Source organism: Myripristis murdjan, chromosome 5, assembly GCF_902150065.1.
Source record: "Myripristis murdjan chromosome 5, fMyrMur1.1, whole genome shotgun sequence".
Taxonomy (NCBI): Eukaryota; Metazoa; Chordata; class Actinopteri; order Holocentriformes; family Holocentridae; genus Myripristis; species Myripristis murdjan.
Genome location: NC_043984.1, coordinates 38,363,188 through 38,388,187, shown reverse-complemented (window position 1 = coordinate 38,388,187; position 25,000 = coordinate 38,363,188). Strand labels below are relative to the sequence as shown.

Here is a 25,000-nt window from a genome sequence, read left to right as displayed (position 1 = left end):
CTCAGGTGAGACACAGCGAGACGCAGTACTACTACCAAAACTACTGAAACTACTACTACTGATAAAACTACTGAAACTACTACCGAAACTACTGAAACTACTACTACTGATAAAACTACTGAAACTACTACCGAAACTACTGAAACTACTACTGAAACTACTACTACTGATAAAACTACTGAAACTACTACCGAAACTACTGAAACTACTACTACTGATAAAACTACTACTACTACCAAAACTACTGAAACTACTACTGAAACTACTACTACTGATAAAACTACTACTACCGAAACTACTGAAGCTACTACCAAAGCTACTGAAACTACTACTGAAACTACTACCAAAACTACTGAAACTACTACCGAAACTACTGAAACTACTACTACTGATAAAACTACTGAAACTACTACCAAAACTACTGAAACTACTACTACTGATAAAACTACTGAAACTACTACCGAAACTACTGAAACTACTACTACTGATAAAACTACTGAAACTACTACCGAAACTACTGAAACTACTACTGAAACTACTACTACTGATAAAACTACTACTACTACCAAAACTACTGAAACTACTACTGAAACTACTACTACTGATAAAACTACTACTACCGAAACTACTGAAGCTACTACCAAAGCTACTGAAACTACTACTGAAACTACTACTGAAACTACTACTGAAACTACTACCAAAACTACTGAAACTACTGAAACTACTACAACTACTACTGAAACTACTGCTACTACTGATAAAACTACTACTAGTGAAACTACTGAAACTACTACTGAAACTACAACCGAAACTACTGAAACTACTACTGAAACTACTGCTACTACTGCTAAAACTACTACTACTGAAACTACTGAAACTACTACTGAAACTACTGCTACTACTGATTAAACTACTACTACTGACACTACTGAAACTACTACCGAAACTACTGAAACTACTACTGAAACTACTGCTACTACTGATAAAACTACTACTACTGAAACTACTGAAACTACTACTGAAACTACTGAAACTACTACTGAAACTACTACTGAAACTACTACTACTGATAAAACTACTTCTACTACCACTGAAACTACTACTTCTACTGATAAAACTACTTCTACTACTGATAAAACTACTTCTACTACTACTGATAAAACTACTACTACTACTACTGATAAAACTACTTCTACTACTACTGGTAAAACTACTTCTACTGTTACTGAAACCACTACTACTACTGATAAAACTACTTGTACTACCACTGAAACTACTACTACTACTGATAAAACTACTACTACTACTACTGATAAAACTACTTCTACTACTACTGAAACTACTACTACTACTGATAAAACTACTACTACTACTACTGATAAAACTACTTCTACTACTACTGGTAAAACTACTACTACTACTGATAAAACTACTTTTACTACTACTGGTAAAACTACTACTACTACTGGTAAAACTACTACTACTATTACTGAAACTACTACTACTACTGATAAAACTACTTCTACTACTACTGGTAAAACTACTACTACTACTGATAAAACTACTTTTACTACTACTGGTAAAACTACTACTACTACTACTGATAAAACTACTTCTACTTCTACTACTACTACTACTGATAACACTACTTCTACTACTACTGGTAAAACTACTACTACTACTACTTCTACTTCTACTACTACTGATAAAACTACTGCTACTGACAGTGTTTGTGTTAGTGCAGCAGTTCTTGTAAGTGAAGCAGCTTCCACAGACAGAGCTCACAGAACCAGTGCAAAAAATTCATTCATGGTTAATGAATGAATGAATGAATGAATGAATTGGTTACTAATGTTACTACAGTTAAAACTACTCCCAGTACTAAATCCACTAAAACTATGAGTACTAGTACTACCACTGTTACGGCTGTGGCTGGTAAACCCGTCCTGGGCTGGCGGCTCAGGCTCCATCTGTGTCTGTCACGGAGATCAAAGAGATTAATAACATCAATTAAATATGTGTGTGTGTGTGTGTGTGTGTGTGTGTGTGTGTGTGTGTGTGTGTGTGTGTGTGTGTGTGTGTGTGTGTGTGTGTCAGTGTGGGACGTACCTGACCCCGGGGACCCAGAGGTGTGTCTGTGCTGCTGTCTGTCCATCAGACTGTCCGACCTCCTGTCCGTCAACGTGGGGCTGTTTGACCAGTACTTCCGGGTCGTAGGTCAGTAGATACGCCGCCTGAGCATGTGCAGCCGTCAACAGAGATGGGACTGAAGCAAGATGTCTCACTCGAGAGCTACTTTCATCATCACCTCTTTGGCAACATTGTTCTGGAAACTTTGATGCCAAAATTCCTTTGAATTGAAAAAAACAAAACTGAATTGAATTCATCACCTTTGGAAAAAACGATGTGTTTAACTCCTCTCATCTTATTGATTATTGTTTCATCAGAATCAGAATCAGAAATACTGTGTTGATGCCTGAGGGGAAATATGGTCAGCTGCTCAAATTCTCAGGAGAAGAATTGGCTCAGTCAGCTCAGATTCCCCAACGTGCTACGTTTAGCAACCAAGATGAATTTCTCTCTCTCTCTCTCTCTGTCTCTCTCTCTCTCTCTCTCCCCCTCTCTCTCTCCCTGTGTGTGCAGGTCGCTCGGCCGATCAGATCGTGTGCTGCCTCAGCAGAGACAGCTACGGGACGGGGGTTTTCCTGCAGGAGCTGATGGCAGCTCTGAGTCTGCAGCAGCAGCTTCCCCCTCCTGAGCCGTCTGAGCAGGACTTCTACTCCCAGTTCACCAACACACACACCGGTACACACACACACACACACACACACACATATCACTGTCAAAACCCACCAGCGTTTCCATCAGCAGTTCATGTGTCCATCACTTTATCAGCTGATCAGTCGATAAACAAAATGTCAGGAACAACAAACACCCGGCACAAAATATCAGTTGTTATAGTTCTGTCTGTCATCAGTTTGGTTCCCAGTGCAGTCTCCAGTCCAGTTCAGGCTCCAGACTGGGTTCTCTGGTCCCAGTTCAGGCTCCAGACTGGGTTCTCTGGTCCCAGTTCAGTCTCCAGACTGGGTTCTCTGGTCCCAGGTCAGTCAGTTGTTTTATCCTAATCTGGCCGCTGTTTGTCAGATTAACTCTCACTTTGTGAAGGCAGAGACTCCCAGTCATGTCCACGTCCCAGTCTCAATAACCATCTCACACACACACACACACACACACACACACACACACACACACACACACAGTTAGTTTTTGTTGTTTTCTAAAGTCTAGTTTTTCTTTTTATTTCAGTAAAATAAGTTCTTTTCAGAGGCAGCTTCAGGTTTTAGTGAAACATGATAAAGCTGAGACACTGAACCCAGAGTCATAATCTGATGTTATGGATCAGAGAGAAACAAGAAAATCTCAGCGTTTATGAAGCTGATGAGTGACTAAAAACACTGCCCAGAGTTCCAGATTGCTAATTTGACAGATTATTTCAGCTTCATTGCGGACAGCTGTGGCCCTGACAGTCTTTACATTTCTGATCTCAGTTCCAGTTTTTATAAAGTGTGAAAATGTCATGAACTGCACTTGTGATATTGCTGACAGGTCTGAGGTCAGCGGTCCCGTCTGCTTCCTGTCTGCTGTCGCTGGACTTCCTGTTTTTTCACTGCTCATTTCCTGCTGTCATCTTTCTTCTTCTGCACATTCACACTGGAACAGGTTCTCCCTCGCGGTGCCTTCAGGAACACGTTCTGTCAGCTCGGCTCCTGTAGGCGTCCCAGGAGAAAAACATCTTATGTTTTTGTGTTCTTCTTGAAGCACAGGGCCCTGGATCCTCTCAGGCAGCTCTCTTCTCCAATCTTTGTGCACATATTCTCTGACGTTTATTCATTTATTCATGTAGTCACTCATTCATTAGCCTGACCCTCGGCCTCGTGGGTCAGGCCTGCAGCAAGACGCCTGATTGGCCAGATAAATAAAAACTGAGCGATCAGCTGGTCTGAGAGCCGCTGCCCATGTTACAGCTAACTCACACCGACACCAGGAGCTGAACTGAGACCAGCAAAGCCACTCTGGACACTGAACTGGAAACTAAACTTGAACTGGAACTAAAATGAATGAAAAATACAAAAGTACAATAACTCTGATCAGAAGTCATGTACAGTGGTCCCTCGTTTATCGCGGGAGTTTCGTTCTAAAAATAACCCGCAATAGGCGAAATCCTTGAAGTAGTCAGCTTTATTTTTTACAATTATTCTAGATGTTTTAAGGCTGTAAAACCCCTCACTACACACTTTATACACTTTTCTCAGACAGGCATTAACATGTTCTCACTTTTCTCTCTTGTTTAAACTCTCAAAGTTCAAACCTTCGTAGAAAAATGAGTCCAGTATTATAGAATGAACGCATTCTGAACACAATGCGCGGGCTCTCCCCTAGCCAATCAGGACGCAGAACACAATGCGCGGGCTCTCCCCTAGCCAATCAGGACGCAGAACACAATGTGCTGTTTAAAAAAAAAAAAAAAAAAGAAAGCATGCAAAATTGCACTAAAAAAAATCCGCGAAACTGCGAGGCCGCGAAAGGTGAACGGCGTTACAGCGAGGGACGACTGTATCATAAATCAGCTGATATTAAAAACCCTGTGGGGGCGTGTCCGTGTTGTGGGGGCGTGTCCGTGTTGTGGGGGCGTGTCCGTGTTGATCGGTGCTGATCGGGTTCCCGCTGCCTGTCGCCCCCTGCAGGTAAGATGCAGAACTACGAGCTGGTGCACAGCAGCAGGGTGAAGTTTATTTACCCCAGCGAGGAGGAGATGGGAGACCTGACCTTCATCGTGGCAGAGAGGAAGACTGCGGGCAGCGCGGCCTCCTCCTGCTCCTCCTCCTCCTCCTCCTCCTCACGCTCCTTCAACATCCTGCTCTACCTGCTGGTCTTCCAGGTCTGAGCCCTCACACACACACACACACACACACACACACACACACACACACACACTTCCTGCCTTCTTTTTGTCCACTTCCTGTTCCGATGTGACCGTTCAGCTCTCAGTTTGTTTTCTGATTCATTTATTTATGTGTTTGTACTTCCTGTTGTCTGAGCGGTGACATCAGAAACCAGCCAGCACGCCACTTCTCACCTCACACGCTGTCAAACTTATCAGCCCGGTTGACTTTAAAGGTGCACAGATGAAGCAGAGAGCACAACATGATTTTCCTCCTGAAGCTGTCAGGAGATGGTTCAACATGAGAGCCAGGAGGAATTCAGGGGAATGTGCCGTTTGTTAAAAAATAATAGGGGGGTTGGGACAAATGTCAAATATAGATGTGATCTGTTAAAGGGGCCAACATGTGGGATTAAAGACGGGTACCATACTTATTGAAAAAGAAAGAAAAAAGTAAAAAAAAAAAAAACAAGGTGGTAAAAAGTCCGACTTTGATAGTCAGACTGAGTGTGAAAGGTTTGTGACTTTAGTGTTTTGCTTCATGTTTCCTGCCTTGGCGGTGCCGTGTTACGTGACGGGAGCAGGTCACATGGTGCAAACACGTGAACGTCGTGTCGTTGGCGTGATGCACGAGTTGAATTTTTTCAACTAAGACAAAGACTTTGCAGCTGTTCGTAGAGTCCATGATACGACAGCGTGCTTCACACTTGATGTTGTGATGTCAGATGTCAGTGCAGCAGCTTTGCAGCAGAATCTCAATTATTTTGTTCATATTCAAAGAATATTAGAATATGGAGTGTAAATTTGCAGCGCTGTGACCAAACTCTCTCAGGTCTCTGTATTCCTCTGCACTGGAATCATATAGTGACAAAAATACACTGTGAACCTTTTATTAAATTCCTTCCAAGTCTTCTCCACAAATATGACGTGAGTGTGGACAGACAGGAGGGGGGGCGTCCCGCGGCTGGTGGGCGGAGTCGTACCTGTGCCAGGCGGTGCTTCTGGTTGTTTTTGCTGATGTTTCCCTGCTGGTTGTCTGGTTTCAGCTTTATCCTCCAGCTGAAACAGTAAAAACCTTTGGGCTTTATGTCGTTGCCTCATTGAGTTTCACCGAGCAGCAGCTCTGACTGTCAGGACGTTTCAGGGCGTGGCTCCTGTCCTGGGACTCACTTTGTGTTGGAAATGTGTTCCCTGCAGGTCCAGATCCCCGGTAGCCAGGCCAACTCAGGCCCCGCCTCCTCTCTCTCTGGCCCCGCCCCCTCTCCGATGCTGCAGCCCAGGACTCTGATCCTGACCGGTACCGACGTGTTCCTATTGGACGAGGACTACATCAGTTACCCGCTGCCGGACTTCGCCAAGGAGCCCCCCTCCAGGTAGGGTCACAGGAAGCTCCGCCCCCTTGGGAAGCCCCGCCCCCTCAGTTGGAAAATAAAAATCAGTTCAGGTTCTTTGGGACAGACGCGGCATTTCTGTCTGGAAAGTTTGTTTACACAGCAAAGCATTTTTAATATTTTAAGATGAGTTTCCACGTCACAGCGCTGGAAGCATGACTTATCACTGTTCTTCTTCTTCTTCTTCTGCTTCTGCTTCTGCTTCTTCTGCTTCTGCTTCTTCTTCTGCTTCTTCTCCTTCTTCTGCTTCTTCTTCTTCTTCTCCTGGTCATCTATATGTTTTTGTCCGGCTGTCCCCTCCAGGGAGCGGTACCAGCTGCGAGAGTCTCGGCGGATCCGGGACCTGGATCGGGTCCTGCTGGGCTACCAGACGTACCCTCAGGCCCTGACGCTGGTGTTCGACGACCTGCCGGGCCCCGACCTGCTCTGCCACCTCACCATGGACCACTTCACCGCCGCCGAGGGCGCCCCGCCCAGGGGGGGCAGGGCCGGAGGGGCCGGGGCGGCGGGCGGGGGCGTGGAGGGCGAGGTGCAGTGGTGCATCTTCGTCCCCGGGGCCGACAGCAGGGAGCGGCTCATCTCGCTGCTCGCTCGCCAGTGGGAGGCGCTCTGCAGCCGGGAGCTTCCTGTGGAGCTCACCGGCTGATTGGCCGACAGGACCCGCGTGGCGCTCGGTCGGCCGGCGAGGGATGACCGTCTGACCGACAGGCCGATTCAGCACCTGATTGGCTGTTTGACTCACAGGGTTTTTCCTTACAAACTGGCGGGAATTTGGCTCCGCCCACACACCATCCGGTGTCCCCAGCACAATTAAACTGAGGGTCAGTAGGACCCAGAGGACGCCACGCTGCAGCAGCAACAAGTGACATCACACAGAGGCGGTCACTGATTGGAGGATTTTCTTATTGCTTTGCTTTCGGGGGTTTCAAACTTTTTCATTTCCTGGATCCTCCAGTTGACTTTGATAAACTGCAGATGATTTTTTAACGAGCATTTCAACAAAAAGTCTGATCCAGCATCACTGATCTGATATTTAAAAATATCATTTCAGTTAGTTAGAAATATAAGTTTTTTCTATTTTTTTCTTTGCAATTTTCTGGTACTTTTCTTGTAATTTTTTTTTATTCACTTGATTTCTACCAACAACAGGGAAATAGGCAGTTTTTTTTAAAAAATGTATTATATAATTATTTAAAAATTATTATATATTATACCAGAAAAAACTATCAGCTCAATATTTTAAAAAGTGACAAACGAACTGTATTATTTCCAAAGACTGAAGTGGGATCAGGATGCTGGAGCAGATTTCTTGTGTTGAAAAGCCTCAGACGTCTTTCACACTCTGAGGGCCCTCAAGGACCCCTGGGGGGCCCCGCACCCCACTTTGAAACCCCGTGTTTTGAAATGGGACAGACAGACAGACAGGCAGACAGACAGACAGGCTTTTGGTCAGCAGGGGGCGCTGCAGACAGTCCACAGGACTCAGATCTATTTAATTCGGATTTTTGGCTTCTTAAATGCAATAGAGCTCGTCACCTTAACACACACACACACACACACACACACACACACACACACACACACACACACACACACACACACACACAGAGCGCTGCCAGGCACAATCTGCTCTCTGTTTACTTCTTACACACACACACACACACACACACACACACAGAGCAGTATTATTGGACTGTTGGATGTAGATGCTGCTCATTAATGCTGTGTAAATATTAATATTAATATCATTATTATTATTGTTAATAATAATAATTTTTTTGGACAAAAGGATGTCTCTCCATCCTGAAGCAGATTTTGTATTAAATATGAGAATCTTGATGATGCTATTTTCCACCCTGAACTTCAAATGTCATACTGGTATTATGAACATGTATTATTTTTTATATTTCATTTGTGTCTAATGTTATTGTATTTTACGTTTTTTCATAAAATATTGTTGACCAATGGGAAGCCGACCACTGTCGGACACATTTTACCATTTGTTGTTTACATGTTGTTGTGTCAAAGGGGAAGGAAGCAGACGTGGACGCTGAAACGCTGAGTCAGCGTCTGCAGCTGGCAGGACGTCCCGCGTGCAGACGGAGACACGAGGGAGCTCCTGCTCATCAGAGATTTTTCAAACCAATAAAGGATGAAGTGGAATCATGTTTGTGTCGGTTTCAGATGTTCAGCTGTGAGCTGGAGCCACAGGATCACAGTATAATATTCAGGTTTGACACGACGGCGCCACCTGTGGAGGGATCCCTCCCCAGGACGGACAGACGTGCAATAGATGTTGTAAACACAGAAAACAAAAATAAAAGATATATATGTATAATACAAAGTCACTAAGGTAAAAAACAGTTGATGGATGAGGGATGAGGATGCCATGGGCAGACAGATGCACTGGAGCAGCCAGGGACCCGAGCCACACAGCCACCTACACCATGAAGACCTGGGTCTATAAAAGACAGAGCACGCACTCGGACAAACACACATCAACCATTCACACACACTCACACAGAAACAAAGGTGGCACATTAATTATCTGCAGCAGACAGATTGATAATTAGCTCCGAGAGAGCAATAATCTCGTCGGCAGGTGAGTGCTTGAGTTACTTCATTGAGACAGAGAACCAGCCCACCGTACCACTAACTGTCAGCCTTAAGTTAGGCCGAAGAGATGAGTTTTTAATCTAGATTTGAAAGAATCAACAGATTCAGATTGCCTGACGTCAGCAGGGAGGTTATTCCATAGCAGCGGAGCACGATAGGAAAAGGCCCGGCCACCTGCTGACTTCTTCTTAACCCTAGGTAAGCAAAGCAGCCCCGCATTTTGAGAGCGGAGAGCCCGCGATGGAATGTAGGGTTTAAGGAGATGTGAAAGATAAGATGGGGCAAAACCCATTTAAGATTTTGTAGGTTAACAGAAGCACCTTAAAGTCAGATCCAATATGGACAGGAAGCCAATGAAGGGAGGCAAGAATTGGAGTAATATGATCAAATTTTCTAGTTCTAGTTAAGACCCTAGCTGCAGCATTTTGAACCATCTGGAGTCTTTTGGTGCTGGCCTGTGGGAGACCTGAAAACAGAACATTACAGTAATCAGGTCTGGCTGAAACAAATGCAAGAATTAAGGTTTCTGCGTCAGCCATGGACAGGGAAGACCGAATTTGTGCTATATTACATAAGTGATAATAGGCAGTCTTGGTGATATCCTTAATGTGCCTGTCAAAGGATAAGCAGGGATAAAAACAGTGTCTATGTCTGGGAGGGCCAACTACTAACATCTCAGTTTTATCTGAGTTTAATAGCAGGAAATTTAGTGACATCCAATTTTTTACCGCAGCCAGACAGACCTCTAATCTAGTGATCTGTGTGGGATCATCAGCCTTTATGGGCAAATATAGCTGAGTATCATCAGCATAACAATGGAAATTAATACCATGGCTACATATAATTTGTCCAAGTGGTGAAATGTACAGGGAGAAAAGAAGAGGACCCAGGACTGAGCCCTGAGGTACCCCGCATTTAACATTGGAGAATTTGGATTTAGTATTGTTGTACATGACACACTGTGTTCTTTCAGATATGTAGGGGAGACTGGGGTAAGTTGAGCCAAAGGGTAAGTTGAGCCACCCCCTGTTGCTAGGAAATGGTAAAAAACATCGATCATTTGACCAAATATTTAGGAGGAAGGCATCATTTCATGGAGTCTGTGAAGGTAAGAACAACATGGGTAAAGTGGTTAGACATTTATTTCCAAAAAAACATTTTTTACTCTTGAAAGTGAATTCAGTCTATCATAAGTTTCATGAGAATTGTGTTAAGACCAAAACAGATCATTTTAAATTTGTTTTATACATCAGTTGTGATATCTATGAGCTACAACATGAGGTCATAAACCTAGCATAAAAGTGCACCATTTTAGTTGTGGGGACTAAAAAAGTCAAAATGGTAGCTCTGGGGTAAGTTGAGCCGCCCCAGGAACAGCTGGAGAAGAAGTGTAGAGGCAGAAATGTCGGAGAGTGGGCTCAACTGGGGAGAGCTTGAGCAAAAAGCCACAAACAGAGTGAAATGGAGGATATTTGTCAGTGGCCTCTGCACCCAAGAGGAGCAAAGGGCTTAAGTCAAGTAAGTCAAGTTGAGTCAGAGCCCCACACACTAAATAAGTGTATTTTGGCTGTAGCCTAAATGTCTTAAATATTAAATAAATATGAAATACTGAATGAATGAATGAATGAATGACTAAATAACTGAATAACTGAATAAATAAATAAATAAATAAATATTAATTATTTATTAAGTGTATGGGGTAAGTGTATTTTAGTTCAGTGTTCAAATGTGTTATGTTCTTATGCTCATAACTGACCTTACTGTCAGCAAGGACACCAAGAAACTAGTGTTCTAGTGTTTTCTTTCCAAAAACACAGCTGTTCATGTTCTCTTCCCAAGCGCACTTTAAGGCATGTTAGAACAGCTGTTTACTGTACCTGCTGAATTGTGTTTAATAAATAAAAATACACATGAATGTGAAGAAGTGACTGTTATTTAGGGAGGGAGAAGGTGAGGGAGGGCTGGGATGGAGGTGTGTGTGTGTGTTGTGTGTGTGTGTGTGTGTGTGTGTGTGTGTGTGTGTGTGTGTGTGTGTGTGTGTGTGGGTGGGTGGGTGGGTGGGTGGGTGGGTGGGGGGGTAAGTTGTGCCACGAGACCACTTTTTTTGGACAGGCTATATTATGGAAACAGTTATGTTTACACTCATTCTGTTTGTTTGAAGAGATGCACAACATCCTGAAATATATGCAGATATATTAGTTAGCGACAAAACTATGACTGCCTTGATGTATTGATCCTAAATATGAAAAATGGCTCATCTTACCCCCTATGAGTTAAGCCATGCACGAGCCAGGCCAGTGACACCAAAATTCTCAGTTAGTCTCTCTAATAGAATGGAGTGATCAGCAGTATCAAAGGCTGCACTGAGGTCCAGCAATAGAAGCACAGAGGTAGAGTCCGCATCAACAGCCAATAGAAGATCATTGGCAACTCTAGTAAGTGCTGTCTCAGTGGAGTGACAGGTCCTGAAAGCTGATTGGAAACATTAACACCAGTGACAAATCTTTATAATATCAAAAAAAAAGAGAGTAGGAAATATTTTTTTATTTTTATGTATTGCTTTTATGAACTGTTTTTATGACTTAGTTGTAAAGCACTTTGGGTACCTTTTGGTTATTGGAAAGGGTTATAGAAATTTGATGTGATTTGATACAGCAAGCTGCTCAGCGTCTGGTCGCTGTTGTAGCCTCATTACTCATGTTCTCCATTCCAGGTTCACCTTCATGTTCAGTCTTCATATCAGCTGTTTCTCTCATGAGTCACTCTGTGCATAAAACATGAAACATGAAGCCAAAGGCAGACAGGAAGAGATCAGAGCACAAAGAGACGTCTTCAGATGTCCGACCAGCAGCCAGAAACCCAAAGTCTCAGTTTGAAGATCTGAACAGAGGAAGGGAAGACGAACATCTTCACCAAACCCTCATCGCCATCCGGCAGGATCCTGGCTGTTATCCACGAAGACCGAGTCAGAACACGTCTGGTCTGCATCGAGCGTTCACGCTGAGCCGTGCACGCTGAGCCGTGCACGCTGACATGTTAGATCTCTGACTGTGGACAGAGTGGTCGTTAATGACATGGTCTCTCTGCTGGCAGCGACCTGCTGCCTCAGCTCAGTAATGAGGAGCTGAGCGAGACGCCAGCTGAGACCTGCAGGTTTTACACTCAGACTGGCAGGAGGGACGGAGGGATGCTGTTTCATGATATTTTTAGCTGCTAATCTGCAGCTTTTGGTAATTACCTGCATTGTGAATAGTTCAGTATTGATATTAAAGGCAGAATGAGCAGGATTTTCTTAAAAAAAAAAAAAAAAAAAAGAATCCTCTCCATCATGACCTCTGAGCCCATAGCAGTGTGTGTGTGTGTGTGTGTGTGTGTGCGTGCGTGCGTGCAGAGACCCCACCCTCTGCCTGGATCTTCTTGTTTTGCTGAGCTCGGGACTCTTGTGGGCATCGGCCTTTGGGCAGCGGGTGTGCAGCTATAACTAATAACTAATAACTGGCTCAGAGAGTTTTGGTTTCGGTTTTGTTCCACTTCCCTGCTGCCGTCGACACCGCTGACCGTCACTTTTCAGTCCACAGACGTTGTGACTCGGGCGGCTGCTCCTGTTCTCGGCTGAGAAAGTTCCAGCTGGGAGTTTTAAATCAGCAGAAACAAACAAACAAACAAAAAAAAACAATCTCTGGTGTTCCACAAGGGTCGGTCCTGGGGCCACTGTCGTTTAGTCTATACATGCAGCTGCTCAGCGTTACCATAAAGAGTGATGATATATCTTACCATTCATATGTCTCTCTCTCTCTTCTGGTGATCTCCTGTTAGCAAATCACTAAACTGCACTGATGAGTTTCAGACCCAGAGACTCATCGTTGGTCCTGAAGGCAGAGTCAGAAACGTCTTTGGCATTATTTTGGATACTGACACTGACTGACACACACACACACACACACACACACACACACACACACCAAATACCATCAAATCACTCCTCCACGCCAGAATATATACAGACATAACTTGACACTGTTGTAGGGTTACTGTCAGATACCTGTGCTCTCATGTTTATGTTTTCCAGTGTAAAGCACATCGGAGTTTAACTGGACAAATGATTGGCTGTTTATCAGAATTATAACCCACTAATTTTCTGTCAGTCTGTTGTTTCAGAGCTACAGGATGAAGAGTGAGGCTGCGGGTCAGAGGTCAGAGGTCAGAGGGAATAAAGGTAAGACATATTTGGGAAAGCCGATCAGGTTTGAGCAGGAGGGAGGAAACAGATCTGCTGTGCTCTGGTCTCCGCAGGGCAGAGGCCATCTGCCAGTCAGGAAGCTGCAACATTTTATTTCCCTAAAATGAAAATTTCCCTTGAAATGATGTCTGTTTGCTGACACCCACACACACCCACACACACACACTCACACACACTCACACACACACACACACACACTCAGCAGGATTTGACCACAGCCAACAGATGTTTAGCTGATGCACTGACTGTAGGGGAAAAAAAACCTGATAACAATAATACTAATACTACTACTACTACTACTACTACTACTACTACTAATAATAATAATAGAGAATAGAGATACTGCTAATCTAAACTTAAAGAAAATCATGTCTAACTGAACATTTTGCTTCCTAAAACCTTTACACTGACCTGCAATGTTCATTTGATTAAGAAAAAGATTATTGAAGATTATTTTTCAAAAAACTGACTGATGAGTTCCTTCTCTCTTGGAGGTGGGGGGATCAGCTGGTGGAGTTTTGCAGCCTCTCGGCCTCCATGGCAGCAGTTTGACCCCCCCTGCTCTCAGCATACAGCTCCACCTTCACCTTACCCTTTTACCGCCTGACGGAAGCCCCTATGGTCAAAAAGAGCCGCTTCGTAACACAGAGAAGGCGAATTTATGAACGGGAAAGTGAACGTTATGTCAAAAAAATATACTGATACGTAACTTTGTGCATTTTTAAGTGGTTATACATAAATTTGGGACCTATTCTAGTGGGTACACGGCGTATACCTGCGTATCACGTAGACTCCACCTCTGTTTTAAATGCTTTTTTCTTTAACGAGCCTGCGGGTCTTGACGAGGTTCTTGGTCCTCGTCCACAGGGACTCAGCTTTTCTTTGCTGTTGAACTGGTGTTGGTGGTGTGCTGTCTCTGAGGCGGCGCCGTGTGTGAAGCCGTCTGGAAAACACCGCGGCAGACGAGAAACCGCCCCGTCAGCACTTTGGCCTCCCAGGTTTTCTGATGAGTCGGCGGTTCAGTGCCACCTCTGCCCTGCTTCCCGTCTGTCAGGAGGTCAGCTACGATTTCCTGCTCATGGGAGCTGGAACACAGATACCAGGAAGTCAGCACAACCAACTATCTGACCTCTGATTGGCCCTCGGTGGGTTCCAGCAGGTCAGCTGACCGATGGGAAAGAACCTCAGCTCCGGGCTTCGTTAACGTGTCTAAGAGCGCACGCCGTGCACCAGGGCCCCGTCCCGATCGCAGCGACCAGGGTTCGAATCCGACCTCAGGCCCTGTGCTGCACGTCAACATAACCCTGCCCCCCCTCCCCCGCCACTCCCCCGTCCATCTCCACTGTGACTGTCAAATAAAACAGAAATGCCCAAAAATAATCTTTAAAAAAAAAGTGCTGCCTCGCCCTCTGTCTGCCCTCTGTGCGCCCGCTGTCCGCCCGCTGGGCATATAATATATCATATATTATATATTTACACTATATTACCAAAAGTATTTGCTCACCCATTCAAATGATCAGAATCAGGTGTCCTAATCACTTGGCCTGGCCACAGGTGTATAAAATCAAGCACTCAGGCATGCAGACTGTGAAACAAGACATTTGTGAAAGAATGGGCCGCTCTCAGGAGCTCAGTGAATTCCAGCGTGGAACTGTCATAGGATGCCACCTGTGCAACAAATCCAGTCGTGAAATTTCCTCGCTCCTAAATATTCCACAGTCAACTGTCAGCTCTATTATAACAAAATGGAAGCGTTTGGGAACAACAGCAACTCAGCCACGAAGTGGTAGGCCACGTAAAGTGACGGAGAGGGGTCAGCGGATGCTGAAGCGCATAGTGCAAAGAGGTCGCCGACTTTCTGCACAGTCAATTGCTACAGAGCTACAAACTTCATGTGACCTTCAGATTAGCCCAAGTACAGTACGCAGAGAGCTTCATGGAATGGGTTTCCATGGCCGAGCAGCTGCAGCCAAGCCACACATCACCAAGTGCAATGCAAAGCGTCGGATGCAATGGTGTAAAGCACGCCGCCACTGGCCTCTAGAGCAGTGGAGACGCGTTCTCTGGAGTGATGAATCACGCTTTTCCATCTGGCAATCTGATGGACGAGTCTGGGTTTGGAGGTTGCCAGGAGAACGGTACATTTCAGACTGCATTGTGCCGACTGTGAAATTTGGTGGAGGAGGAATTATGGTGTGGGCTTGTTTTTCAGGAGCTGGTCTTGGCCCCTTAGTTCCAGTGAAAGGAACTTTGAATGCTTCAGGATACCAAAACATTTTGGACAATTCCATGCTCCCAACCTTGTGGGAACAGTTTGGAGCGGGCCCCTTCCTCTTCCAACATGACTGTGCACCAGTGCACAAAGCAAGGTCCATAAAGACATGGATGACAGAGTCTGGTGTGGATGAACTTGACTGGCCTGCACAGAGTCCTGACCTGAACCCGATAGAACACCTTTGGGATGAATTAGAGCGGAGACTGAGAGCCAGGCCTTCTCGACCAACATCAGTGTGTGACCTCACCAATGCGCTTTTGGAAGAATGGTCAAAAATTCCTATAAACACTCTCCTCAACCTTGTGGACAGTCTTCCCAGAAGAGTTGAAGCTGTAATAGCTGCAAAAGGTGGACCGACATCATATTGAACTCTATGGGTTAGGAATGGGATGGCACTTCAGTTCATAGTATGAGTAAAGGCAGGTGAGCGAATACTTTTGGTAATATAGTGTATATCACATCAAGTCCAGATGACCTGATTCAATTTCCTCGAGATCCATAATGAACACAAACCAAAATCTGTTGTGTCATCAGTTTTGATGGGACAGGCAGCCGGGACGGTCCCGCCCTGCTGCTGAACCCTGCGAGGCGTTCAGGATCACTCTGCAGCACGCGAGGCGTTCAGGATCACTCTGCAGCACGCGAGGCGTTCAGGATCACTCTGCAGCACGGGTCAAATGTTAAATCTCCTAAAAATCAGAGCAGAGACGGAAACACAGGAGGGATGTGACACGATGATAAATGCCTCCTCACTTCCTCCTAATCTGTGCTGCTGTTTCCTGTCTGCTCAGCCAATCACAGCAGGCCCTTTTTCCAGCTCAAAGTGCTGATTGGACGTGTTTTCTGCAGTCTGACACGGGGCGAGAGACACCCGCGACCTCTGGCTGTGCTCCTCTCTCTCTCTCCCCACCGAGGCATGTTCCCTCGCTTTTCTGCCAGCCCTCTGAGTGTGTGTGTGTGTGTGTGTGTGTGTGTGTGTGTATGTGTGTGTATGTGTGTGGGTGTGTGTGTGTGTGTGTGTGTGTGTGTGGGTGTGTGTGTATGTGTGTGTGTGTGTGTGTGTGTGTGTGTTTCAGCCTCTGATTGAACTGTACTGTTATGTAACAGGCAGGATCATCACCATTATCTTTCAGAAACATCTGATTTATTTATTTATTCTTTTTTTTTTTTTTTAAATAATTTAAATAATTTTTTATTTGAAAGTCACAGAGGAACAAATTCCAGTCTCCTGTCTGTTTTGGATTATTTCTGGAGTATTTTGATTTCTGTAGTTTTTTTTTTAGTTTTGTTTTTTTTTTAAGATTATTTTTTGTCATGTCTGCTTCATGTGACAGTGGCGTGGAGAGAGACGGGACAGGCGGGGCAGAGGGACCGGACGTCCTGCAGCAAAGGGCCTGAGGTGGGATTCGAACCCGGGACTCTGCGGGCAGGCCTCTCGGTACGTGGGACGCGCTCTCACGACCGTCTGCTGTGCTCTGCCTTCATCTCGTCTGGGTTTTATCCTGATGAGGTTCTCAGCACTTTTGTTGTTTTGTTCTTGTTCTCGTTCTGCGACAGGGAGCAGACTTCCCAGAATTCCTGAAGCCAGCAGAGGCCTCGGCTTCCATTCAGTCTGTCTGTTTCCTGCTATTGTTCTGCTTGCTTGCAGTTTGACCTTTGACCCCGAGCTGTCAGCGGTCGGGCAGCAGGTCGAGGCGACTCTCTGCAGAGAAAATCTTGGTGCTCTGAGTTTTGCACCGTGGAGTTTGATCGTCTTCGTCACACTTTATTCTCAACCCGATGGAAAGTCCATGGTCTTCACATTCCTCAGGTTTCTCTGCCATGATGATGAGGAAATCCGTCCAATCACAGCCCCCGACTGGGCGACCCGGGGGGGATATCCGCCCAGCCTTCCTGTTAGGCAGAGAGAGGCTCTCTCACACTGTCGCTCTCTCTCTCTCTCTCTCTCTCTCTCTCTCTCTCTCTCTCTACATGCACTGTATGGACCAAAGCACTGGACCTCACCTGTTAACCAGTGACTTCAGGTGTTTGATTCAGCCCCGCCCCCACAGGTGTGTAACCTCCAGCAGCAGCCCTGCAGTCTGCCTTCACCAACATCAGTGACAGAGCGTCTGGTTCTAAAGAGCTCACTGAGTTCCAGGTGCTGCTGGAATAGTGATGGAACAGGAAGCCACCGCTGCAACAAGTCAGCTGCTCAACTTTCTTCCCTCCTAGATATTCCACCATCAGCTGGAAGTGGGATTATTGCAGATATTCCACCATCAGCTGGAAGTGGGATTATTGCAGATATTCCACCATCAGCTGGACGTGGGATTACAGCGGTCCCTCGTTTATCGCGGGAGTTTCGTTCTAAAAATAACCCGCAATAGGCGAAATCCGTGAAGTAGTCAGCTTTATTTTTTCCAATTATTCCAGATGTTTTAAGGCTGTAAAACCCCTCACTACACACTTTATACACTTTTCTCAGACAGGCGTTAACATTTTCTCACTTTTCTCTCTTGTTTAAACTCTCAAAGTTCAAACCTTCGTAGAAAAATAAGTCCAGTGTTATAGAATGAACGCATTCTGTGCTGTACAGGAGACACGGCACGGAGGAGATTGAGTGACAATGGTCTACAGTCCCTTAGCCAATCAGGACGCAGAACACAATGCGCTGTAAAAAAAAAACAAAAAAAAAAAACATGCAAAATTGCACTACAAAAAAATCCGCGAAACTGCGAGGCCGCGAAAGGTGAACCGCGTTATAGCGAGGGACGACTGTATTGCAAAGTGGAAGCGTTTAGGAACCACAGCGACTCGGCCACCAGGGGGCGCCACCACATAAAGTTACAGAGCGGGGTCGCCGAGCGCCGACGCTCATAGTGCGTAAAAGAGTCTGACGCTCTGACGCCAAGCGGCCACACGCCAGCCTGACGACGCCGAACACGACGCCGAGCACGACGCCGAGCGGCCTGACGGAGCGGCTCAGCTTCTGTTTTTGTTGTTGCTGCTTCCCAGCCCAGAGGAAGATTAGTGACCACCTTCTGGGAGCTGCTGGGGATCCAAATAAAAAATAAAGAATATTTAATAGTTAATAATATTTCATTGGTCCTTATGATCTGTAATGTTTATGTCTGTAATAAAGTGCAAAACATGTGCACTGGAAAAATAAGCCATCCACAGCGGTTACTGGTGGAGCTCCAGCTGCAGTGGTGCAGTTGGAGCTCTGCAGGTTGTTCTGGTGTTTTGAAAGACGAGGAGGAGGAGGAGGAGGAGGAGGAGGAGGAGGGGAGCTGATAAAGTTTTCCGGGAAGTTCCCACTCTGACACTTTCTGTTTAGCTTTTTTTTTTTTTTTTCTCTTCCTGCAGACTGGCAGACCGGTGGGACGTCTTGTTCTTACTCTTCAGTCAGTCAGTCAGTCAGGCAGTCAGGCAGTCAGTCAGTCAGTCAGTCAGTCAGTCAGTCAGTCAGGCAGTCGGTCAGTCAGTCAGGCAGTCAGTCAGGCAGTCAGTCAGTCAGTCAGTCAGTCAGTCAGTCAGTCAGTCAGTCAGGCAGTCAGTCAGTCAGTCAGGCAGTCAGGCAGTCAGTCAGTCAGTCAGTCAGTCAGTCAGTCGGTCAGAGGGCTGGTTGGCTGCTTGCTGTGTTTCCTCAGGCTGGATGTGAAGGCAGAGCTCAGGCTGATAATCGTGACGGTGCCTGGATCCATCCTCGCCCCTCATGGTATTTCACGTTTTCCTCCTTCTTGTAGAAGTGGTGCGCTGCCCGGTAGTCCTCAGCTTCCCGGATACCGTCTGTCCTGTTTAGGAAAGCCAGTTATTTTGTTGTTTTGTTGCCTCGATGTGTCAGAGGAAGTGGCTTTCGGGGAGTGTTTTCCTGCAGAGCGGGCTGGCTCAGAGCAGAGCGGAGGCATGGGGTGCAGGCTGCAGGCTGCCGGGACGCTCACGGCTGCTGTTTCTCCCTGGATGTGCTTACAGGCCGACAGAGCGACGCGTCTCCTCCGGGCTCCGGCCGCGATGCTGCTGCTGCTGCTGCTGCTGCTGCTGCTGCTCGGCCCGCGGACCTCCCTGCAGCAACAGGTAGCTCCCCTTTAACAAGCACCCAAACACGAGGAAGCTAATCTGATCACTGGGCTGACCGCCACATGCAACATCGAAATAACTACAAATATGATTGGAATTAAAAAACAGAAACCATTGGTGCTAATTTTCTCTTTTTGGGATTTTTCAGAATCTTTTTAGACATTTTCAAACTTTTTTTACAACATTTTTTTTTTTTTTTGGTCATTTTTAGTCTTTTTTTAAAAGTTTCTACCAATTTCTTGCAAATTTTGAGGTCATTTTGTTAATGTGCTTTTCCCTGCATGTTACTGAAGGAAACCCAGTGAATGGCCTCTGCTCTCTTTCTAGACGTCGCTACGACACAAAAATATGTAGCGGTGATTATTTTGACATAATGTTTTAATCTCAGCACTTTGAATTGATGTGTTAAGTTATGACAGCTGGACAGTTCCATAATGAACACAGACCCTGCGTTCCAAATCGCATACTTCTACTTTTTTCTACTCTTTTTTTACTTTTTTTTTTTTTATCTTTTTTTATTTTTTAATTAATTAATTTATTTATTTATTTATTTATTTATTTTTAAATCTTTTTTTATTGATTTATTTAATCTGTAATCTGTGGATACTGCTGAAAAACTGCGAATTTCCTGCGGGATGAATAAAGTATCTATCTATCTATCTTTCTTTACTTTTAGTATGTACTGCAGCTGCCCTTACAAAGTATGTAGTTTAGTATGAAATATGCATGCTAATTCTTTTTTTCCCCTACTAAATAGTATGGTAGTGTGAGTATTGGAACGCAGGGAAAGCCAAATCTCTTTTCATATCAGGGTCACTTCCTGTGGGGGCGGGGCCTCAGGAGCGGTGACCTGGGGGTCCAGAACATGAAAAAGTTTGAAAAGCCCAGAGGCTGAAATCTGTTTGGGCGACCCCATGACCTGCAGGCCCGGCGGGGCGTGTGCGTTTAAAGTCACATGACTGTTGTAAACAATAAGCAGAAAATGGTGCAGTAGTTTGTAGACACACCCGCTCTGAGTGTGGGACGCCTGGCGGAGGTGAAGTCGTGTGCCTCCTCTCAGCGTGTGGTTGTGCGCTGCAGGATTCGCCCGGTCGCTGTGACGAGCTGCAGACGCTGCAGCTGCACACGCCCTGCACTTCCTGTGCCGCCGCCGCCGCCGCCGCCTGCCCGCATGGCTTCATCAAGACGAGCAGCGGCATGGGCATCGCCAACTGCAGGTAATCACTGTTACCACGGCAACAGACAACTACGGGTTACACGGAAACAGGTAAACAACAACAGGGGCCCCAGAAGTGATCCCTGAGGTCCACCAGCAACATGAGGGCTGATGGCAGCTCAGCGCTCAGCCTCTGCCCTCCAGAAAGAATCTCATCTCAATAGAATAATGGAGGGGAGAGGCTTTGAAAGAAATATTGAAAGCTTTGCAGCCAGAACTCTCATCTTTTCTTTTCTATTCTAGTCGTTTTTGAACAACTAACTTCTGTTTGCTCACATTTTTCTGTGGCAACAAAGAGCCGTTTGAGTAGAATGAGTAGAAGAGAGATTTCCAACCAGCAGACTGAGCCTGCTGGTTGACTCTGTCTTCCTGCTTAGCTTCGTCCAGAGGTTCGAGGTGTCGGGGTGCAGTCAGGGTCTAATGTTCAGTGTATTTTTTTTAAAAAAATCCTGCTTCTGCCAAATTGTGTCACTTGCTCATTTTGTTTCTACATTCTTCAATATTGATCCATATTGTGCTCGCTCACTTTTCCTCTCCAGCTGTTTTTAATGATGTTGCTTTGCTGCAGAAGAATGGCCCTAACGAGGCACGACTGTGTTGAAACTTGCACTTGAAGGACTCGCACGCCTTTGAGAAAAGTGCTCAGAGTAATCCCGGATTACTCAGATGACTCAGATTACCGTGTGTGTTGCAGTTACGTGGTGCAGATCGGCGGCCGGGCCGTGGAGCTGCCGGGCTGCAGCCACGCCTGCGTGAGGAACGTCCTGCAGCCGCGATGCTGCCCCAACCACTGGGGCCCGCTGTGTCTGCGTAATGCACACACACACGCACGCACACACACACACACACACACACACACACACACACACACACACACACTGTAACACTCTTGGTCAGTAGTGTGGCCAAAACATAGGAAAATTTTTAATCCTGCCCATGTAGAATGCTAAACTCTCTCTCTCTCTGTCTGTCTGCCTGCCTGTCTACCTGTCTGCCTGCCTGTCTGTCTGTCTGTCTGCCTGTCTGTCTGCCTGTCTGTCTGCCTGCCTGCCTGTCTGTCTGCAGCCTGTCCCAGCTGGTCAGGGAAGGCCTGTAACTTCCATGGACGCTGTCTGGATGGAGACCTCGGCAACGGCACCTGCGTCTGTGATGTCAGTATCCCACCTGTCTGTCTGCCTGCCTGCATGTCTGTCTTCCTGTCTCATTGTGATGAAACACGAAAAATGTAATTTTTATAAAAAAAAAAAAAAAAAAAAACATTTCTCTCTTCTCTTTGTTCTGTTTCAGGATGGATTCTCTGGCTTTGCCTGTCAGGAGTGTAAGAACCAGAACGCCTTCGGAGAGAACTGTGATCAAGGTGTGTGTTCTCTCTCTACCTGTCTGTCTGCTCCAGGAGGTGTGTGTTCTCTCTCTCCCTGTCTGTCTGCTCCAGGAGGTGTGTGTTCTCTCTCTACCTGTCTGTCTGCTCCAGGAGGTGTGTGTTCTCTCTCTACCTGTCTGTCTGCTCCAGGAGGTGTGTGTTCTCTCTCTCCCTGTCTGTCTGCTCCAGAGCCAAGCCGATTAAAAAATAAACTGTCAGATCAAAAGACGAGAAACATTATGAGCTTGAAGTTAAAATCTATCTATCTAATTGTCTGTCTGTCTGTCTATCTGTCTGTCTGCCTGCCTGCCTGTCTGTCTGTCTGCCTGTCTGTCTGCCCAGAGTGTGACTGTGTGAATGGAGTGTGTAATAAGGGTCCAGAGGGTGACGGTCAGTGCTTGTGTCAGCCTCCGTACACCGGGAGGCGCTGTGACCAAGGTAAGCCCACAGTCATGTTCAGTGATGCCTGCTTGGTCGAGCTGTGCTGCCGCGTGTGGCCGGCGCCTGTCGCTGCCTGAAGGGGGCGCTGCGCTGAGCTCACACACACGGCTGTACGGTCGCAGGTCAAGGCAGCAGAGATGGTGGTTTTCAAAGTGGGGTCTGGGGACCTCCAGGGGTCCTTGAGGGTCTTCAGGGCGTCCGCAGCAAAATGAGAAACAGTTTAATTTCTTACTTTATGCCCTTCAGGCCGTGTTCAGATGCTTTTCACGAGCATTTTAATGACAGTGAAGTTAAAGTATTCCTCATTTTGCCGGCGACCCCCTGCAGGACCCTGGACCCCACTTTGAGAACCTCTGGTCTAACTCCCTGAGTGCTGTTTTTGTGTTGGCAGTGAGTTCCAGCTGCAGGAACTGCAGCAGCTACTCGCACTGTAAAGAGCAGGGAGAGGCGGCCGTGTGCGAGTGTCTGCCCGGATACAGGAGATCACCGCAGAACACCTGCCGGAGTGAGAACCCAAACACAAACACACCATCCAGTCACCTCAGTGTTATTTATCCTGCAGAGCTGAGCTTCACGCGTACGCTCAGATTCAGAGCAGAGTGTTAGCGTAACCAGCAGCAGCAGGGTATATAGCAGGGTATTAATGTCATTGTGGAAAAAAAACTCAACATTTTTGAGATTAAAGTTGTAAATTTATTTCCTTGTTGCTAAATCGCAAGACATCAAGACATGTGCTTTCTTGGACAAAAAAAGTAAAAGAAAAAGTATTTTTTCAACTTTTTGTCTTGAGAATTTGGGATTTTATAATCTCCAATTTTTTGTTTTTGTTTTTTTTCTCCTAAATTTATGACAGACAGGCTTATGGGTAGTTTTTTTCTCAGAATATGAATTAAAATGTGGCATGTGAGGTGGGGTGTGGTTGGGTCAGGTGAGAGCTGTGTCCTGCCTGCTGCCCAGGTGTGTGTTCAGGTAGAGATTGCCACGCCAACGCAGACTGCTCCTCCGCCGGCGCCGCCGTCCGCTGCGCCTGCAAGCCCGGCTACGACGGCGACGGCAGGATCTGCGTTCCCAGAAACCCTTGCTCCGTCAACAACGGAGGCTGCCCGCCCAACTCCACCGTGTGCGTCTTCAAAGGACCCAACAAGGTGAGGACACCACGAGAACCAGAACCAGAACCTGAACCAGCACAGCTACAGCCAGAACCAGAGTGACCAACACATCTAGAACTAGAACCAGAACCAGACCCACAGCCAGAATGACCCTTTGATTTAGAGCCAGAACCAGGTCCTGGAACTAGAACTTGAATTAGCACAACCACAGCCAGAACCAGAGTGACCGGCATCCGGAGCTAGACCTAGAACCAGAAGTGTGAGAGTGGACCGTCACAGCCAGAATACAAACAAGGACTAGACTGAGAACAAGGACTAGAACCAGAGCCAAAAGCCCAAGTTAACGTCACGTTCAGGTGAAAAAGGACCAGGACTCAGAACTAGAATTTGAACCAGAACCAAAACCAGAACAAGGAACCAGAGATAGACTGAGAATCAGCTTCAGAGCCAAAGCCAGTGTTACCAGCAGACCCAGAAACAGAATCAGGACCAGAATGAGAACTAGAAACAGGAACCAGGAACACCATGACAGTCAGAACCAGAACCAGCATCAGAAGACGAGTGTGACTCCTCCCTCTCTCTCTCTCTCTCTCTCTCTCTCTCTCTCTCTCTCTCTCTCTCTCTCTCTCTCTCTCTCTCTCTGCAGTCCAGCTGTGAGTGTATGGCTGGCATGTCACCTGTAGGTGGCGTTGTGGAGGCGGGCTGTGAGCTGGTCTCTGCCTGCTCACCTGACACCTGCGACTCCACAGCTGTCTGTCAAACTGAGCTGGACGGACGGCCCAGGTCAGTGTGTGTGCGTGTGTGTGTGTGTGTGTGTGTGTGTGTGTGTGTGTGTGTGTGTGTGTGTGTGTGTGTGTACATTAGTGCAGTGGTTTTTTGCGTACTCACCCCCCTGTATTTTTTGCCCCCCCTCTCTCAGGTGTGTGTGTGAGGCACATCAGATCAGTGATGGGAGGCGTTGCTATGGTAACCTGATGGAGCGGCTGGAGGAGCTGAACAGGAGAGGAAACCAGAGAGGGAACCTGACAGGAGCCATCGATCTGTTCGGTGAGATTAACACTAACGAACCAAACAACTAACGAGCCAATTAAGTCAATTAACAAATGAACCAACCAATAAACAGTTAATAATACTCATCTAATGTGATCTAGTCTGGTCTAGTCTGATGTAATCTAATCTAATCTAATCTAATGTGATCTAGTCTGGTCTAGTCTGATGTAATCTAATCTAATCTAATGTGATCTAGTCTGGTCTAGTCTGATATAATCTAATCTAATCTTATGTGATCTAGTCTGGTCTAGTCTGATGTAATCTAATCTAATCTAATGTGATCTAGTCTGGTCTAGTCTGA

General features: G+C 46.1%; 2 protein-coding genes across 5 annotated transcripts in view; both read left to right on the top strand.

Annotated features, from left to right (window-relative positions):
- The window catches only part of nisch (nischarin), a 40,700-nt gene extending 32,201 nt beyond the window's left edge, over positions 1 to 8,499 (top strand). Inside the window, exons 23-28 of the mRNA XM_030051411.1 lie at positions 1 to 5; positions 2,098 to 2,217; positions 2,644 to 2,805; positions 4,746 to 4,939; positions 6,140 to 6,315; positions 6,637 to 8,499. The exon at positions 1 to 5 is cut by the window's left edge and continues 146 nt beyond it. Of these exons, the coding sequence (XP_029907271.1) occupies positions 1 to 5; positions 2,098 to 2,217; positions 2,644 to 2,805; positions 4,746 to 4,939; positions 6,140 to 6,315; positions 6,637 to 6,979 (1,000 nt within the window). The 3' untranslated portion in view covers positions 6,980 to 8,499. The remainder of the gene's footprint in view (positions 6 to 2,097; positions 2,218 to 2,643; positions 2,806 to 4,745; positions 4,940 to 6,139; positions 6,316 to 6,636) is intronic.
- A 10,518-nt stretch (positions 8,500 to 19,017) lies between these two features.
- Positions 19,018 to 25,000, top strand: part of stab1 (stabilin 1) — a 72,255-nt gene continuing 66,272 nt past the window's right edge. For 3 of the 4 annotated variants that reach the window (XM_030052360.1, XM_030052359.1, XM_030052357.1), the window contains exons 1-10: positions 19,377 to 19,520; positions 20,604 to 20,740; positions 21,434 to 21,549; positions 21,805 to 21,890; positions 22,027 to 22,096; positions 22,442 to 22,537; positions 22,932 to 23,045; positions 23,498 to 23,685; positions 24,296 to 24,432; positions 24,569 to 24,696. In XM_030052360.1, coding sequence (XP_029908220.1) covers positions 19,407 to 19,520; positions 20,604 to 20,740; positions 21,434 to 21,549; positions 21,805 to 21,890; positions 22,027 to 22,096; positions 22,442 to 22,537; positions 22,932 to 23,045; positions 23,498 to 23,685; positions 24,296 to 24,432; positions 24,569 to 24,696 — 1,186 coding nt within the window. In that variant the 5' untranslated portion in view covers positions 19,377 to 19,406. Of the gene's footprint in view, positions 19,165 to 19,376; positions 19,521 to 20,603; positions 20,741 to 21,433; positions 21,550 to 21,804; positions 21,891 to 22,026; positions 22,097 to 22,441; positions 22,538 to 22,931; positions 23,046 to 23,497; positions 23,686 to 24,295; positions 24,433 to 24,568; positions 24,697 to 25,000 lie in introns of those variants that run through there. The other variant, XM_030052358.1, reaches the window with a different exon arrangement.